The sequence below is a fragment of the Canis lupus genome, chromosome 11 (genome assembly GCF_011100685.1).
Source record: "Canis lupus familiaris isolate Mischka breed German Shepherd chromosome 11, alternate assembly UU_Cfam_GSD_1.0, whole genome shotgun sequence".
Taxonomy (NCBI): domain Eukaryota; kingdom Metazoa; phylum Chordata; class Mammalia; order Carnivora; family Canidae; genus Canis; species Canis lupus.
In genome coordinates this window covers 2,992,105-3,011,898 of record NC_049232.1, presented here as the reverse complement: position 1 = coordinate 3,011,898, position 19,794 = coordinate 2,992,105, and the positions used below count along the sequence as shown (strand labels likewise).

Here is a 19,794-nt window from a genome sequence, read left to right as displayed (position 1 = left end):
GATCCCTGGGTGGCTCAGCGGTTTAGTGCCTGCTTTTGGCCCAGGGCATGATCCTGGAGTCCCGAGATCGAGTCCCACATTGGGCTTCTTGCATGGAAGCTCCTTGCTTCTCCCTCTGCCTGTGTCTCTGCCTCTCTCTCTCTCTCTCTCTCTCATGAGTAAATAAATAAAATCTTAAAAAAAACTTGCTATAAATGGTATGATATAGTGAAGGTACTTTTCTGGGGAAAAAAAAGTTTTTTTTACTTAACATAAGGTTTTTGTGAATAATCTAGGTTAACATACATAAATATACTGTCATATATGTTACATATGTAATATTTTGAAAAGACTTGTTACAAAGAGTATATATTACTTTTGTAATTTATAAAACTCCTATTAAGATTTGTTTTAGATATATGCATATATATATGCATATAGAAGTTTATATATATATATATATATATATATATATATATATATATATATATATATATATAAAGAAGTTTCCTGAGGGACATGAGAGAAGTCTGGAAAAAATGACAGGACACATCAGTGTTTAGATAAGATTATTTCACATCTTAAAGATATCGATAATTCTTATATTTTGTGTAATTAAAGCCCTATTGTGGTGGTGCCAGAATAGACAAGTTAATTGAGGGAGAAGAGCCACATGTCTATAACTGTCCTGTGTGTAAAGGAGAACTCAGTGTATAAAAAAGTAGGACTTTACAAATCAATATTAGATGATTAGATAAATTATACTGATAAGAATGGGCTGGCTGGTTGAGAGGAAATTACATGACTATTTTGCATGACTGCACATCCTAAAATAAGTTTCAGATGATTCAAGGCATAATATTTTGATCCAAATAGTGGAGAAAATTGGGGTGGGGGAGCCAGTCTCACCTGGGATTCTTCATCCAAACCACACAACACAGAGAATGAACTGGGTGAATACTCTCTCAGTTCTACTAACTCTACATAACTGGTAGCATTCCAGGTGCTGAAAAACAGAAGTTACATACAATAGATACCTACAGCATTAGGGCTTAATTCTCTCAGGAAAACCTTGTTCAGAAAGGTTAGGAAACAACAAATAGTGAAAAACAGCTGTAACATCTCTGAACAGATATTTATATCCCTATTGCACAAAAGCTCTCAATCACTAATAAAAGATGACTCTACCAATACACAAATACACAAACACACCTCAAAGAAGCAATGCAAGAAAACATATAAATTGCCAATGAACATGAAACTATTTTATATCTCATTAGAAAGTGAGCAAATGAAAACTTACAAATAAGCAAGGAGACATCACTCTCAGTGAACAGAAATGTCAGAATGGTAAAGGTCAACAAGGATGTGCTGAGACCAACACTCGGGTACTTTTGGAGGCTGGTATAATGTTTCCGGAAGGCAGTCTGGCCCAAAGAGGTAATTATATGGGACTGCAAAGGTAGCAGTACAGAGGTTTTGACTTCAGACTTTATATATATATATAAAAGTCTATAAATAACATGAATATCCATCCCTAGGGGCTCATTTACTCATAACTTTTTCTATGGGCCTACCAATAAGTAAGGTAGGCCTATATATAAGTATGCATGTTATAAGTAAAATAAGTACATTATAAGCCACATGATGTATAAATGGTGCCATTAACTAGGACTCAGACCAAGGTTCTTTCCTGGGGCTGACCTCTTATGAGCCTTAAGACTTAAGATTGGCATTTGGAAAAGTCACCTCTAAATCAAATAATTTCTTCTCTATCAGAAACCATGTATGTTATGACATGCGTTGATTTAAAAGTCAGGTTAAAGGTAATGTTGAAGACTCAGATGTTATTTATCTGTTTTGTATAAGACTTTGGAGAGCCATCCTGTGATAATCAGATTTGGAAGGTCCTATTGGCAATGGGAAAGGCTGGAGCTAGAAGAACCATTGAGGAGGATGAGTTAGAAGATATGGGGCCAGAAAAGGCCAAGTGTCTGCTGGAATGGAAAAGAGAGGAAGAAATTACAGAGATATTTCTAGAGTATTAATGAACAAAAGTTAATGACTGATTTGCGTGGCAGAGTGGGTGATGGGGAAAGGATGAACAGGTAGACTTTGAATCAAAAGCCTTATTGAAATCCACTAGAAACCACTGGGTAAGGATCTTCAATTGTGATCTTCGTCAGTGAAGCCTGGAAAGTTTTATCATGTTCAATCATTTCCATTCTCCAGCGGCAACAACTGCTTTCATCAATACCACCCTTACACCAGTCACTACCATTGAGGCTTTTTATCTCTATTTTCTAGTAGGTTCACCTCCCTACATTCCCTCAACTAATCACCTCAGGGGGCCTTCTTCAGCATGATTTTCCATTTTTAAATTCCTAATCTCTGAGCTGCTCCTCCACAAATTTCTACTTGACCCTTAGAAATAAGAGATGCCACCCAGATTTCTCTGCATTTCACCAGGGCCACAGGCTCGGAGATTATCTCAGCAGCTCCTGTCCAGACCTTAGTTCCAGGACTTTGGTGGCTCAAGGCTGAGGGGAAGCATGGTTGGGGGTGGGGGACAGGGCAGATGACCAGTGGGGGGTGGGTGCAAGGTGGGGTACCAGTCTTCAGACTGGTGGGGTCGAGCAAAGGAACCACCGGTGGAGGGCTGAGAAGGAAGGGCATGGTTGTAGGGGTGAGGGAAGCAGGTCATGGGTGGAGGTGGTGTTGGGTAGGAGTAGGGGCATGCAGGGGACTCAGGCAAGAAACCAGAGAAGGTGGCAGGAGACAGATGGGCCAGTGGCTGGAGCAGCGACCGTTCTTGCTTCCTCTGCTTAGCTCTGCGGTTCTGGAACCAGACCTGAGGAAGGGGGATAAGAGCCACATCAGAGCCTCTCTCTCCAACAGGTGGCCATGTCACATCAGGGCCCCCTCCCCTCTGATGACAGAAGGTTCAGATGCTGAGCATAAGTCTCTCTTGCACTGCAGAGGAAGGAAAGTTCTTCCCAAAAGTATAGCTGAGCTGGCCTCCTACCCTCACCATCACCCCCAACTTGTGTCAAAATTTACCCTACTACAAATCTCGGGAGTAAGAAATGTCAAATTCCAGTAAGAAAGAGATAATTGTGACAAAATGGCATTTTCCCTCCACAGAGGATATGAAATGTCCCCTAGGGTTATTAGAGATTAAGACTGTAGGGGATTTTAATGGGTATAGATGGAGCTGGATTTAGGGTAGGGTTTATACCTCAGATTAACTACATCTATGGGTCCTGATGGAAGGAGCATCAGGCTAGCTGGGTTTCAAGGCCATGGTTAGGGACAAGGTTACACATGCATGCAAACAATTAAGACTGCATTTCTGTCGGAATTCATATCACCGTTAAGGTTGAGGGCAGGATGCTGAAATTCAAGTTAGATCAGGTTAGAGCTCAGGTTAAATTCAAGTGACATTCCCGATGTTGTGTTGACCGTTGGTGGAGGCTGTGTGCTGGGGAATGTTTAGGTTAGGGTTACGATGTCTATGAGAATTTACACCCCAGTAGTTCCCATGCAGAAAATGGGTATTTCTTCCCAGAAGAAGAGGGGGATCCTGGGGCATCACCTGGATTCTGGCCTCGCTGAGGCCTGTGTCCCGGGCAAGGCCCTCTCGGGCCCAAATGTCGGGGTACTGATTCCTCCCAAAGGCTGTCTCCAGCTGTTCCAACTGCCCTGGGTTGAAGGTGGTGCGGTGGCGGCGCCGGGAGTGCAGGCGACCCCTCTGTCCTCCTTGGGGGGAAAGCCTTGGTCTCCGCACGCCTACACCAGAAAGGTTCTTGCTGGGCTGAGGGCTCACATCTGAGGATGGAGGGGAGGGCAGACATTGCACAAAGTGGATCCAGTTGTCCCTCCTGGACTATGTATGCTGGGACCCCCAACATTCTCCTCGGTGCTCCCCCCCCCAACCCTGCTGCTCATACCCTCTGTCCCGACCAGAAACCCTTCTTCACCTCGAAGCATCCTAACCTGGGCTCTCTGCTCACACATACATTGTACAGACTCACTTCACACTCTGGGCACTTCTGCTGTCCGCCTCGCTTCACTATATGCCCACACCCATGGAACATTCCTGTGCAGTGGGCACCCATTGTGTGCCTTACACCTCTCAGAACCTATGTACTACCCACCTGGGCCTCAACCCATGGGGCTTCTTTTGCTTTGACCCACTAACAGACCAACCAGGTCTCTGAAGATCACCCCCGTCCCCTTACTTCTTCCTGGCTCTTGAGGCTCCCATTCAACTTACACCTTCTCTCTATGGCTGCAATCCTCCCCTGCCCTCCACCTGGGAAGATGAAACATTCCTCCCTCTTCCGCTCAGACATACCCGCCCCTCACATACATTTCATCTTCTCCCCTCTCCCAGCGCTGGCCCGGCCACCAGGCTGCAGGAACCTGAGCTCGTGGGAAAGCCTCGCCTCTGCTCCCCACAGGCTCACTAAGCCCCCACACTAATTAGTCTGAGAGCCAGCAGGGCAGGAGAGAATACGGGCCGAATGGAAACACCTGGAAGGCACTGACTGAGAAAAGGAGATGTCTGGAGTTGAGCACCCATCCCCATGGGGACCAAGGGTGTGGCTCCCACCCAGCGCCCGCAGTCTGCCTTGGGGGCACCTCTGCTCTCCTGGGATCCAAAGCCCTGGCCTCTCCAGCTGCCCACCTCAGAGGAGGTGGTGCACAGGGCCAAATATGAGCTCCGGAATGAGAAGCCAGATTTCAGCTTTACCTCCACCCCACCACAGCCCCCTCGGATGCTGTTGGGCAGCCCGTCCATGCCAAGGCCTCGGGTCCTGGCTGCAAAGCAAGGGAGCTGTCCCTCCCCGTGCTTTGCTTTCTAAGATGCCCAAGGTTTCAGAATTCTCGAATTCTGTTGTTTATTTCCCCTCCTCTCTTTCTTCCTGGGGAACCACTGCCCCACAGGACTTACATGTGCAACTCCAGCCCCCCTCAATACCTGCTGCCTCCTCAGGACCACCCCGGCGATTCACTCACCTACTGTGGAGGTCAGGGTCCCAGCAGCGGGGTAGCTGTCAGGCCAGAGGCTGCCGCAAAGTCGCCCCTTCTTTTGCTTACCCCGCTCACTCCTCCCTTCCGCTTCCATGGCTAACAAACGCCACAGACCAGCCACTCTCTCGTGTCCAAGTCTGGGTCACTATTTCTCTGGTCCTGCAGTTCCCCTTTACACCTGTGGATCTCACTCCTCCCTCTGATTATACCTCTGGCTCTCTGTGTGGACGTAGATATAGATATATATCTTGGTTTTTCTCACTTTGTGTCCTGGTTTCTAATTTTTTTCTAGTCTCTCCTTCCTTCGCTTGAGTATCATTGCATTCTCTCTGCCTCACCTGGACCGTGTTTCCCTCTTTGGGCCTCAAACTTCCCACTGACTGCCCTGTCTCCTGTACCCTGTCTCAGAGATGTAGTCCTCTCCCTTTGCTCTCAGCTACCTACTTTCCCAGCTTGCAATCCCACACCACCTCCTTCTCCCCCAGCCTTGGAGGAGTGACCTGCTCCTCGCCCCTGGGGGCCCATCCAATCATTGCTTGGTCACCAGAGCCCCCTTCGCCAGGGGAGGATCACAAGCCGGATGAGGGAAGGTGCTCAGTTGGAGGGTCCAGGGACTGGGGCCAAGAGCTCGTATTCCCGAGGACCAAGTTCTTTTGTCCTGTTAAATCCCCTCCTGGGAGCAGGCAGGGTAAGAAGCAAATGCATTCCTCCCAAGACCCTTCCTCAGAACCCTACCGTGGGGAGGGGGGTGCAAATGCAGGCCAGGAGCAGGGCCTGGCCTGGCATCTCAGCATGTAGGTGATATCCAAGGACCTGTTTCCAGGAAACTAAAAAACAAAAAGACACCAGTGCATTCTGGCCCCTCCTAGATACAGCTGATTCTCAGAATATACTAGATACACCCCTGTAGGACAACCTGAACCACAGAATGAGTCTCCAGGACACCACACTTCTCAAGTACTGTCTGCTTTCCTCCCCTAAATGTCACCTTTTCATCGACTCAGAACCCCTGGGACTCCATGACCTCCAAAGTCACCCAGACATTCAGAAAAACCCTGATCCTCATGCACCTGGGCTTCCAGGTGCATCCTGACCCCTTGGACTTGCAGACTCTGCAGGAGACTGGGAGCCCCATGACATCCTGACATTCTGATTCTTCAAGGAAACCCCAAGGCATCCAGATCCCTGGGCAGTCAGGACACCCCGACACCCATAGTATTCTGCTTCTTGACATTACTTAGACCCAGGAAGTCCATTGTAACACCCGTAGGACATCCTGACACATTTTTACAATTTATTTATTTATTTTTTCATCCTGACACTTTAAAGACAATCTGAAACCCCAGGATACTCTAGGGTACACTGAAACCCAGAACATTCTCCCTCTAGTAGAAGACCACTCTGATCCTACCATGAGGTCCTAACCTCTCAGGACACACTAACCCAATGAGGACACTCTGCCCCTCTTGGGAGGGACAGTCTGGATCCCCAAGGTCATGCTAGTCTTATGCACACATCCTTTAAAAGCACCCTGACAATTTACGACAAAAAAATCCTCTAGGATATTGAAGTTTAAATATGGCCCACAATCAGCAGCATGAGCAGCACATAAGAGCTTGTTAGAAATGTAGACTCTAGGGCCCCACCTTAGCCCTACTGAACCAGAATCTGCATTGTAACAAGATACCTCAGAGAAATGAATGTACATTTCTCTTCATCAGCTCAGGTTTCCATAACAAAGGACCCAAAGATGGGTGGCTTAAAGAGTACATGTTTATTTCTCACAGTTCTGGAAGCTGGAAAGTCCAAGGTCCAGGCGCCAGCTGACTCAGTTCCTGGTGAAAGTAGACAGCTGCCTGTGCATCTTCACATGGCAGAGAGGAACCACCTTTGGTCTTTTTTCTTCTCCTACAGATACTAATCCCATCATTGGGGCTCTCTGCTCATGATCTCATCTAACCTTAAGCACCTCTCAGAGGCCCCACCCCCAAATGTCATCACACTGGGTTAGGACTTCAACAGAGGAATGAAGGTGGGGGAGGTGTGAACATTCAGTCCACAACACTATCAGCTTTGAGAAATCACTGATCCAAGACACCAAAGTTTCTCCCTCTACCCCAGTATATTCTGTGAACTCCTGGAGCCTAGGACATCCAGACTGCCCAAGACCCAGTAACATGCAGTCAACTTGGACCTATTAGCAAACACTGAATTCCAATACACTCTGTAGCCTCAAGATATCCTAAGCCTATGAAGATATTCTGACCGGCCATCCAGGACAGCCTGATTACCCCTAGGAGGCTCTGATATTACAAAGAAACTCTGACCCACTCCCCCTGCTCCTCAAGAATGCTGAGACACTGCAAGTTTGACTTGCCATTCTAAAACTCAATAATCCCTCAGAGGGAAAGGTATTTGGTCTTCCAGGGCATCCTGATTCCAGTCCCTAACCCCGACCTTCAAGGAAACCTGACACCCAGGATCCTCTCATCCTCCAAGAAAGAGAATGGTATGGAGGGGGAGGAGTGTAAGTTCTGAAGCCAACTGCCCTGGGTTCAAATCCCAGCTATACCACTTGCTAAACCATATAATCCTGGGCTCATCACAAAATCTCTGTGCCTCAGCTTTGTCATCTGGGGCATATTAATATAGTTGATTCTCCTTCTTTTGAGGTAGTTGTGTTCCATAAAGTTCCATAAAGTCACTATAAACACTGAGTTAGTGAATATTGAACTGCTGCTCCAAAAAATAGGTTCCTGTGAGCTCCTGGCCACAACATTTTCTTTTTTCTTTTTAAAAATTGATTTATTTGAGAGAGAGTGTGAGCGAGAGAGAGAGCATGCTTGCACACAGGATGGAGGGGCAGAGGGAAAGGGAGAGAGAGGTATTCAAGCAGACTCCCCACTGAGGGTGGAACCTGACACAGGGCTCCATCTCACAACCCTGAGATCAGACCTGAGCCAAAACCAAGAGTCAGATGCTTAACCTACTGAGCCACCAGGCACCCCTGGCCACAACATTTTCATCAACTGATCAGTATGTAACCTTGTTGCATGTGTTTCTGCTTAAAGATATCTTAATATATATTGATAACTTATCAACATTGAGCTTGGGGCCAATGGCACTGTGGCTCCTGTCTGAACAAGAGTTATCCAACAGACGTATTTTCTTCTCCCTAAAGCACACCACAGCCTTCCTGCACCTAGGACCACCAGATAACCCCTCAGCACTACACTTGGAAACTGCTTTCAACGGTAAAATTGCCCCCCAAAGCAGAAAAATGTGAGAAACGGTGGCACTTAGGAGAATGTAAAAAGACATTTGTTCACAGTTTCTAAGTGAAAACAAGAAGGCAGAGCAGCTGCTTTGTTTGACCTCGGCCAGGAATGTGGCAACTCAAAGTTTTCATCCCACTGCACATGCGCATGGATGCAAAAGGCCACCAGGCTGTCAAAGAACACTGCAATGGAGTACTGACCCTGGGGTTTCAAATAAATTATAGTGAGTAGGTGACTTCCCAAATATGGAATCCACACTTAATGAGGATCACCTGTACCTACCTGGCAAAGATGTGATGTCTGAGAGTTAATAAAAAAGAAGCATTTAGGATGTACCCTGAATGCAGTAAACACAGGCAAAAATGCTACTTTCTTATGATTCTTATTACCATTGTCCCTGGGAGACTCTAGCCCTGAGTCATTCTGACTTTTTCTGATTCCTAAATCCCTAGGGGGCAGGGTTGAATTTAGTTCCTAGGACATATAAGCCCTTGGAGAAGTTTTGACTTCCATACCTTATAGTCAGCATGATAGCCTCAATTGACAGTATTCCTCTACAGCACTTTATGGCACCCAGTACCTGTACTGTGGACATGTCCAGAAAAAGGCATAATGAGATTTGGGAAGCTCTGGCCCTAGAAGGAATTCCCTGACCTGAAAGGATCCAGACACTCATGGGCATCCTGCCCCTCTGGTCCATTCAGAAACCCTGGTTGGCTCTTATCTTGCAAAGGGCATGCTGACACTGAAAAACCACTCAGTCCCAACACAGGAGATATCCCAATCACACAGGTCTGACCCACTGGACATCTGGACCAAGTAAAGACATATCCTGATCTCCTAGGCAGCCTGGCCATCCAACATCCACTGGCACTGTGGGACATCTGATGCCAGGATACTCTAACCTTCCCAGGCACTCTGACTCTCTCAGTCCTGGGCTTCTCAATAGACACCCTGATTACTGCCACTTGCCTCTCTCTCTGATACATAGCCAGCCCACCAGGACCTCTTGAATCCACAGGGTAATAATTCTAATTCCTGTAAAATCCTAGCCTCTCAAGGAAACCAGTCCCTACAAGACACTCTTACTCTACCACATTCTCTGAACTGCCCAAACATACTGATTTCCTGAATACTTTCACCCTCTGATTCCTAAGAATATTGATTGTACAAGGACACTCTCACTCCATGACAGGTCCATTCAAGTCTATCCAAACCCTCAAGGACCACTAGATCTCCAGAAAACCTGGATCACTTCAGAATACCTGATTTTCACACATTCAGATACTGACAGGGTATGCCAACCTACCTGAAAACTGACAACTTTGGACTTCCAGAGTATCCAGGACTCTCTGAATCGCCAGTCAGTCCAACCTCTAAGACACACTGACTCTTATGAAAACTGTTTGATCTTTTCAAGTTTCCTGGACTTTGTGACTTTCACCTTTCAGGCATCTGATCCTATATGACCTCTTAGAATTTTCTAAACACCCTTCTGTTCCCTTAGGGTATTCTGACCATTTAGGAGGTGTTAATCCGGTAAGACACTTAGAATCTACTTGCTTACCATCCTAAGACAAGGTGAACCCACAAGACACTACTTTCACTACACAAGGATCCTCTGAGATCCTAGACAATCAGGTCCTTATAAGGACACATCAGTTCCTCTGCATAATATAAACACCAGTTCACTCTGAGCATATAAACAACCTGCCTTCTAGGTTATTCAGTCCTAGAAGGAGATCTTAATGTCCCCAAAGACATTCTGACTTCCAGGGCATTCTAACCATCTGAAGTTACTCAGATCCTCCAGTTCATCAGATATCTCAGGAAATTCTAACTGTGCATAGATACCCCACCTATCTGTTCCACAATGACCTTGCAGAAAACGTTAATCATCCAAAATATACTGAACATCTCAGAAATTCTGTTCCTTTGGTCTGATCCTAGAGACACCCTGTGAGTTGGCAGAGTTCAAATTCTGAAGCTATCATGTACTTGTGTGTGACTAGGAGCAAGTTGTTTGATCAGTCTGAGCCTCACCTTCCTCACTTGTAAAATGAATACTAAAATATTCCTTCTGTGTTCCAGGCAGGCAAGAACAGCACATGTCCATGCTGCATAAGGGCCTGTTTTCAGGACACAAGATAATATAGAGAAGCAGTCCCAAGGGTGGGGCCAGAAGCCAGCCTAAATTAATGTTGAGGCCTTTGAATTTGGTATCTTCATATTTATTCTTGAACACAAGATGGATTTGGGACTATGTGGGATGGATCAAAGTAGTCATGCTTTAATAAAGCTTCTAAAAAGAATATAGTCCAATATCCTCTTTACCTTGGGTCAGCGGTGAGATAAAAGCGAAGGCTGTTTTTTTCTTCCACATGCATATCCAATTGTCTCAGTGACATTTTTAATCTGTGTCTTTTTTTTTTTTTAAGATTTTTATTTATTTATTCATGGGAGACACAGAGAGAGAAAGAGGCAGAGACACAGAGAGAGAAAGAGGCAGAGACGCAGAGAGAGAGGCAGAGAGACACAGGCAGAGGGAGAAGCAGGCTCCATGCAGGGAGCCTGATGTGGGACTCGATCCCAGGACTCCAGGACCATGCCCTGGGCCGAAGGCAGGCACTAAAATGCTGAGCCATCCAGGGATCCCCTGTCTCAGTGACATTTATTGAAAACATTTTCCTTTCCTTGCTACTGGGAGGTGTCACTTTTGTCCTAAGCTACATATTTGGCACACACATCTGTTCTGAGTTTTCTATTTGGTTTCATCCTTCTTTCTGCCTGTGCTTGCACCAGTACCACCCTGTCTCAGCTACTATGACTTTGTAAGTTTTAATATCTGGTAGAGCAAGTCTTATCACTTTGCTTTTCTTTGTCAAGAGTATCTTGATTAATCCTGGCCCTCTGCATTTCCATCACATTTGTAACCATAAAAGTATGCTGGGATTATACTGAATATACTAAAAGGATAATTTTAAAAATGAAATGCTAGTTTATTGTCAAATAAGATCAGGATGAGTCTAGGGGTGTAAGAGAAAGGCCTTGTCACTAGGCAGGCTTTGACTAGCAGATTGTTCCTGAGCTCAATAGCAAAGAGTGGGATGAAAGGAGAATGTCTTTTGCCTTTATACTGAAAATTTCAATTAAATATAAAATCTGAGCCACACTTTCCTTCAGAACTGTATTTTCTGTTTTGAAATTATCTGTGGCCATCTTGATTTTTGGCCTTATAAATACCTGGCCTTTTCTGCCTCCCTGCAGATTTTTTTTTTCCCGTTTCCTCTAAAGTCCAGTAATTAACCAGTCCAAAATTTTGCATGAGTTTTTCAGTGAAATTTGACTTACAATTCCTTACATTACAGTGGGATGAAAATACTGTCCAGATTCAAAGGCCCTTTTCAAATTAGAGTCATGAGAAAGGAAAACAATGGCAGCTGTACAAAGATAATGCATTTCCCTTCCCTCTGTCAGACTCACAAGATGACAGGAAAGAGATGAAGACACTCAGTGGTGCATAGAGTATTTTTTTAAGTTGTTCAAGATGAAGGATTCATACTTCCTGATTTCAAAATTTACTTGAAATATATGGTAATCATAAACAGTATGGCACTGGCATGTAACTCGGTGAAATAGAGTAGAAAGCCCAGAAATAAATCCTTACATATAGGGTTGAATGATTTTCAACAGTCGTGCCAAGATTGTTCAATGGGGAAAAGGATGGTCTTTTCAACAAATATTTCTGGGAAAACTGGATATCCATATGCAAAAGAACAAAGCTGGATCTTTACCTTATACCATATACAGAAGTTAATTGAAAAAATGGATCAAAGTCCTATATTTAAAAGTTAAAATATAAAATTTCTAGTGGAAAGTATGGGAGGAAAGCATCATGATGTGGGATTGGGCAGTGATTTGGATGTGACATCAGAATGAAAAGCTTTTGTGTGCCAAAGGATACTATCAAGAGAGTGAAAAGGCAACACACAGAATGGGAGGAAACATTGTAAATTGTATGTTTGATAAGGGTTTAATACCCATAATATATAAGAACTCCTACAGCTCAACAACCAAAACACAACCCGATTTGAAAAATGAATGAAGGACAAATACCCAAGGAAGATATACAAATGGCCGATAAATATATGAAAAGGTGTTCAACATCACTAGCCACTAGAGAAATGCAAATCAAAACCACAGTGAGATACCACATCATACCTATTAGGATGGCCACCACTAAGCAAACAAACACATAAATGGAAAATAACAAGTATTGGCAAGGATGTGGAGAAATCAGAACCCTTGTTCACTGTGAGTAGGAATGTAAAATGGTACAGTTGTTATGGAAAATAGTATGGCAGTTCTTCAAAAAATTAAACAATTGCTACATGATCTGGCAATTCCATTTCTAGGTATGTATCTCCAAAAATCAGAAAGGGACTTGAACAGATATTTTTATAGCAGTGTTCACAGCACCATCAGTCACAAATAGCCAAAAGCTGGAAATAACTCAAATGTCTGTCAACAGATAAATGGATAAACAAAATGTGCTCTACCTACACAATGGAATATCATTCACCCTTAAAAAGAAATAATATTCTGGCACATGTTACAGTAAGAATGGACCTTAAAAACATTATGTTTAGGGCAATAAGCCAGGCAGAAATGGAAAATACATGATTTTCTTTATATGAGCTACCTAGAATGGCCAAATTCATACAGACAGAATGTACAGCGGTGGTGGTTATCGGGGCCTGGGGAGGCTAGAGAAGGAAGAGTTTACTATTTAATGGATACAGAGTTTCAGTTTGGGAAGCTGGAAAAATTCTGGAGATGGACTATGGTGATAGTTTACAATAACGTGACTCTACTCCACGCCACTGTATTGTATGCTTGAAAATGGATAAGATGGTGAATTTTACGTTACGTATATTTTACAATTTCTAAAAATAATCCAAAGACATTAAATTATTCCTTTCATCCAAGAGAAGTTTTCCTTAGTGCTTTGGTTACATTTTCTATTCTATTTCTTACATTCTCTACTTCAGAGATAAAGATTAGCCTCATGTTGATCTCATTGCCTTTTACCTCTTTAACTTTCCTGTTTTGTTTTTGCCTCTTTCTATTGCATCCACTGCAGTTAACTAGAGTTTTTCTCAGTCACTAATTCTATTTTTAGCCTTGTAGTTCCTTACTATTTTAAGGTATTAATAGTATCTAGTAAAGTTGAGGGAAAAATACATACCTTTATGATGTAATTCCTCTTCTATTAGTTTGAACCATAAGAAACTGACTTGTTACAGTTAAAAAACTGGCAAACACCAAAAATCCAGAAATTTCATATGATTCAACTTGATAGTTATATACCTTAGAGGAGTTCTCCCACCCATGGGAAAGATGTTTTCATTATACTATCACTTCTAATAGAAAAAAAAATCCAAATTCTATCAGTAAGGAAATAAATGAGTATGTTTTGCCATATCCATATAATACAAACAAACAATTATCTGTATGCATTAAGGATAACTCTTGAGAGTCCAGGCCACTCCCTAAACCCTCCTTGTTTGGAGAGATAAGCCAGGTTGCCCATTGACCTCATCTTGGACTCCTAGGGCTGCAGTCCCTTGCTGCAGGAATCCTGGCTTCCTATATATCCTTACTGCCCTTGAATCAGAGAGTTCTGCTTTAAGAGTAGGCAAAACAGCAATTCTTTTAAAATGATAAGGTCCTACGCAGGGCTGCCAACATGAAGTAAGTAGCTCTGCTTTAAAGCAGTGTTTCTGAGTTCCAGTGGCTCAACCCAGCCCCAGGCAGATCACCAGAGCAAAAGAAAAAAACTTTCAATGATACTCTTAAATGTGGTAAGACATTCAGGACCACTGCAATAGGTGCAGGGAGCGCTACAATGGAATTTTACAGCGGGAGAGAGAGAGAGAGAGCGGGATCAATGCCAAATTCGGCATGGGCAAATGGGAAGTGCTAGCCAAGGAGCAGGGTAGAGGGCAGTGGATGGAAGATTGCTAAGAAACCACAGGGGTCATGGGTGGGGGATTCTGGCTCAGCTGACCTAACAGGATCCTTGCTGAAAATGGACCAGGGTGAGTAGACAGTCATCTGAAAAATGATGAAGGATGAAGAATCCTATCAGATATGGAGGGTGCTAAGATATCAAGGGTGGGAAGCTCTGGTTAAACGGACTTTGCAGGTTTCTTGCCGAAACTGAGTTTTCTAAGGAAGTAACAGGTGGGCCTCGAAGAAGGTTTGGGAGCAGCGCTAAAGTATGAGTCTGTGTTACCAGCTGCTAGTTAATGGGCTGGGTATCCAAATATCGAAGTATCTGAAATATAGGTGTGGTCCCCATCAGGACTTTGGTTTTATACTAGAAGACAGCTGGACAAAGATTCAGCAAAGATATTTCTGTGGGCAAGTTGATGGTTCACACAAAATTAAAAAGAATCTTAGAACTTTAGGTCTCAGCTTACAGATATAGAGAGCTTTAAAGACATGCATCCCACTTTTATAACAATAACAACAACAAAAGGTGGACAGGTGGAAATTAATGACGTCTTGAGAACTTGTCAGAAAAACAGGTCACAGCTTGATGGTGCAAATGGCTCTCTTGAAATCTGGAGAGAGACAAGTACCTTGATTCAGTGAGACCCAGAACCCGAGTATTTTCTTTACCTGGGACAGAAGTTGCAGTACTCCATACAAGCCAGTCAAAACAAAGTAGAAATTTAATGAGTTGCTAGAGACCAAGTATAAGCTAGCTTGAGAATCAGAAGCTCCCAGGGGCCATAATCATGAGAGGAATTCCCATTTTCTCATAGGCCTTTCTTATAGGAACTCCATCAGGCTCTCCCAGGGAGGATAGGAAGAGTCTGGAGACAGCTCCCCCATAGTGCTGTCTTGGGAACAAAATTTGCCCAGACCAATTCCCCTATGAAAAAAAGTCTTAATCTACAGAGGAAGGGCACTAGCTGAGGGCATTAGTTAAATCCCCTAGCAGCTAGGGAGAAAGGAACTCCACTCAGACCTAGCCACCCATCTTACCTAAGTTAACAAAGCCTCAAGGCATAAAACTGGTACATTCCTGTTGCAGCTGGGGAAAGGGAATTGGGCTGCAGGAATAGCTCTAACCTTAGAGGAGCAGAAACACTGTGAGCAGATGACCCAAACATTCCAAATACTGAGACTTAATCAGAACATTAGAGAACGCCCCTGATCTTTTCCCCATGATCATGGTAACAGATCTCCAACAATAATAATTGTGGGTTACAGGAGGGAGAATTCAAGAGACTTTCCCTGGGCACCCACACAAAAGGGATCCTAAGAAGGAAGGCAAACACTAGAGGAATTTAAAGTTTCTAATTGCCCTAACAACAACTTTCAGAACTGGTAATCGTTAGATAAACAAGCCTAGTACACAACCCAACTCGTGGCTCGATTAACATAAATCCTCATACAAATGTCCTATTTAACTGAGAATTGACTGCTTTATACAACACATCCAGCTTTCAACAAGAAGTTACGAAGCATCCAAAAAGTAAGAAAAAAAATCATGTGAAGAGACAAAATAATGATCAGAAAGAGACATAACACAGATATTAGAAGTATTAGAAAATTTAAAATAAATGTGATTACTAAATTAAAGGTCTAATGGAAGAGGTAGACAAAATGCAAGAACAGATGGGTAACTTTAGCAGGCAGATGGAAACTCTAAGAGTCAGATGGAAGTGCTAGAAATCAAACACATCCTAAGAGAAATAGAGGATGTCTTTGTCTTATCAGTAGACTTGATACAGCTGAGGAAAGAATCAATGAATTTGAAGATAGGATGATAAAAGACTGGAAAAAGTGAGAGGCACCTGGGTGGCTCAGTGGTTGAGCATCTGCCTTTGGCTCAGGTCATGATCCCGGGGTCCTGGGATCAAGTCCTATATCAGGCTGCCCACAGGGCATGATCCTAGAATCCTGGGACCAGGTCCTGTGTCGGGCTTCCCACGGGGAGTTTGCTTCTCCCTCTGCCTATGTCTCTGCCTCTGTGTGTCTCTCATGAATAAATAAATAAAATCTTTAAAGAAAAGAGAAATGAAAAAAAAAAGAGAAATGAATAAGTGTCCGAGATGAATGTTAAAGCAACATTTCAAAAAAGAAGGAATACATGATATAAGATACTTCGATCTGTAGAAAAACAGAGTGTTGGAAAAGGAGTAACTGAAGGCAAAGTAGGTTTCTTCTTTCTTATTTTTAATTGCTATTAAAGATAGTCAATTGTTTAAAGCAACAATAATAATGGTACTTTTGACTGCACATTTCATAGCATGGAAAATGGTTAAATACATAAAATAGTTTCTTATTATTTAAATCTCTTTAAAATATCATTTTTAAAAATACAACTATTAAAACAAAAATACTAACAATGTAGTGTGGGGCTTATAACCTATGTAAAAGTAAAATGTATGACAACTAGAGTACAAAGATCAGGAGAGGAGAAATGAAAGTATACAGTCACAAGGTTCTTGTACATGAAGTAGTCTTGTATTAATTTCAGGTAGAATGTGGTAAGTGAAAGATATATATTACAAACTGTGAAGCACTAACTGCTTACACTAGAAAAGCAAAACTATACACATATGAAATCATGAATTCTACTTTATCTTAAAACTTTGTCAATTATACCTCAATAAAGTTGGACAAGAAAGAGAGAGAGAGAGGTTCTCTTACATCCACTGCCTAAGAGTCGCGCTGTAAGAAGCAACAACCTCTCCTCTTCTCCGCCATCTATCTGGCCGGCAGCCACCAAGGAGCAACCATGTGTGAATACATCTCCATCCACGTTGGCCAGGCTGGTGTCCAGATCAGCAATGCCTGCTAGGAGCTCTATTGCCTGGAACACAGCATTCAGCCCGATGGCCAGATGCCAAGTGACAAGACCATTGGGGGAGGAGATGACTACTTCAACACCTTCTTCAGTGAGATGGGCACTGGCAAGCATGTGCCCAGGGCAGTGTTTGTAGACCTGGAGCCCACAGTCAGTGATGAAGTTCACACTGGCACCTACCGCCAGCTCTTTCACCCTGAGCAGCTTGTCATAGGCAAGAAAGATGCTGCCAATAACTATCTATGCCCGAGGCACTACATCATTAGCAAGGAGATCATTGACCTTGTCTTGGACCGAATTCGGAAACTGGCTGACCAGTGCACGGGTCTTCAGGGCTTCTTGGTTTTCCACAACTTTGGAGGGAGAACTGGTTCTGGGTTCACCTCCCTGCTGATGGAACATCTCTCTGTCGATTATGGCAAGAAGTCCAAGCTAGAGTTCTCCATTTACTGTGTCCACAGCTGTAGTAGAGCCCTACAACTCCATCCTCACCACCCACACCACCCTGGAGCACTCCGATTGTGCCTTCATGGTAGACAACGAGGCCATCTATGACATCTGTCATTGGAAACCTCAATATTGAACGCCCAACCTACACTAATCTAAATAGGTTGATAGGTCAAATTGTGTCCTCCATCACTGCTTCCCTCAGATTTGACGGAGCCCTGAATGTGGATCTGATGGAGTTCCAGACCAACCTGGTGCCCTATCCTTGCATCCACTTCCCTCTGGCCACATATGCCCCTGTCATCTCTGCTGAGGAAGCCTACCATGAACAGCTTTCTGTAGCAGAGATCACCAATGCATGCTTTGAGCCAGCCAACCAGATGGTGAAATGTCACCCTTCGCCATGATAAATACATGGCTTGCTGCCTGTTGTACAGTGGAGACATGGTTCCCAAAGATGTCAATGTTGCCATTGCCACCATCAAGACCAAGCATACCATCCAGTTTGTGGACTGGTGCCCCACTGGCTTCAAAGTGGGCATTAATTACCAGTCTCCCACTGTGGTACCTGGTGGATACCTGGCCAAAGTACAGCAAGCTGTGTGCATGCTGAGCAACACCATAGCCATTGCTGAGGCCTGGGCTCGCCTGGACCATAAGTTTGACCTGATGTATGTCAACTATGCCTTTGTTCACTGGTATGTTGGTGAGGGCATGGAGGAAGGAGAGTCTTCTGAGGCCTGTGAGGACATGGCTGCCCTGGAGAAGGATTATGAGGAAGTTGGTGGGGATTCTGTTGAAGGAGAGGGTGAAGGAGAAGGAGAGGAATACTAAAGTTAAAAATGTCACAAAGGTGCTTCTTTTACAGGGAACCTTATTCTGTTTGAACATTGAAAAGTTATGCTCTGATCAGTTAATTTGTATGTAGCAGTGTATACTCTCATATACAATTACTGACCTATGCTTTAAAACACAACGCTTTGTTACAGACCCAAGCTGTCCATTTCTCTGATGGGTTTGAATAAAGTATTGCCTGTCTTAAATGAAAAAAAAAAAAAGAAAGAGAGAGAAAGAGAGAGAGATGGCAGGGAAAGGGAAGGAGAGAGGGAGACAGGGAAGAAGAGAAAGGTCTTAATCAGTCCTTAAAACAATTTTTAAATAAATTCAACCTTTATCTTAACAAACTGGACAAATGAATGTCTAATTGCAAATGAAACCAAAGTAAGAAGAAGAAAGAACATAACAGAGATCAGACTGTTGACAAAGATTTTTTCCTTGAACAAAACTTGAGTCAACCTCCTGAACCTTTTCTTAGGCCTACTTGTATATTTCCTTGTAAACCCCAGTTTTAGCAAGAACCCTGCAAAATCAGTTTAACCGGAATCTCCCACCCTTGGTATCTGGTCACCCTCTATACCTGGTAGGGTTCCTTATCATCCACCATCTCCCAAATGAGGGGTGTTCATTCTGGTCCTGTTTGGTCAGTCTAACTAGAATCTGCCACTATACCTGGTGTCCCTCTTAGCAATTTTCCATCCACTGCTCTTCACCTTGCTCCTTGGCTATAAATTCTAACTTGTTCATGCTATATTCTGAATTAAGCCTGGTTCTATACTTAGGACTCTTTCCCCCTACTGCAATAATCCTAAATAAAATCTGTTTTGCCACTTTAACTACTGCCAAATTCCGATTTTTCTTTGATGGTATAAATCAATGAAATAGAAAACAGGTATTAGTGAAAATTAATAAAACTGAAGGCTGGTTCACTAAGACAATGAGAAACATGAGAATCTCTAGTAAAGCTGATCAGGGAAAGGAGAAGACAGAAATGACAACTACAAAGAATGACAGAGGTAAATCAGTACAGATTCTACAGATATTAAAAAGAGAGTAAGAAAATATTATGAACTTCATTCCAGTAAAGTTGATAAATCAATGAAAGGGACAATCTTATCAAAGCTAACTCAGCAATAAATAGATGGCCAAAGTAGCTCTGTATCTAAGTAACAACTGAATTATAGTTTTTTTTTTTTTACATTGAATCTATAGTTGATTTGGGGATAATTTACATCTTTATGAGTCTTCCAACCCATTAATATGATCTTTCTTTCCATGTATCAGTCTTTAATTTTTATTAAAATTATATAATTTTATAGTATAGTTTTA

General features: G+C 43.2%; 1 protein-coding gene, 1 long non-coding RNA gene and 1 pseudogene across 2 annotated transcripts in view; 2 read left to right on the top strand and 1 right to left on the bottom strand.

Annotated features, from left to right (window-relative positions):
• LOC119876790 overlaps window positions 1-8,716 on the top strand; it is a 42,019-nt gene extending 33,303 nt beyond the window's left edge. Inside the window, exon 5 of the long non-coding RNA XR_005366495.1 lies at window positions 8,198-8,716. This is a non-coding gene — a long non-coding RNA (uncharacterized LOC119876790). The remainder of the gene's footprint in view (window positions 1-8,197) is intronic.
• Window positions 2,492-5,110, bottom strand: PROP1 (PROP paired-like homeobox 1). The gene is made up of 3 exons (NM_001020807.1): window positions 5,002-5,110; window positions 3,575-3,807; window positions 2,492-2,830 (listed from the first exon to the last, which is right to left on the bottom strand). The coding sequence occupies exons 1-3, from the start codon at window positions 5,108-5,110 to the stop codon at window positions 2,492-2,494; spliced, it is 681 nt and encodes a 226-aa protein (NP_001018643.1).
• Window positions 8,717-17,112: 8,396 nt separating the features above from the next.
• LOC607157 lies at window positions 17,113-18,462 on the top strand (annotated as a pseudogene).
• The last annotated feature ends 1,332 nt before the right edge of the window (window positions 18,463-19,794 follow it).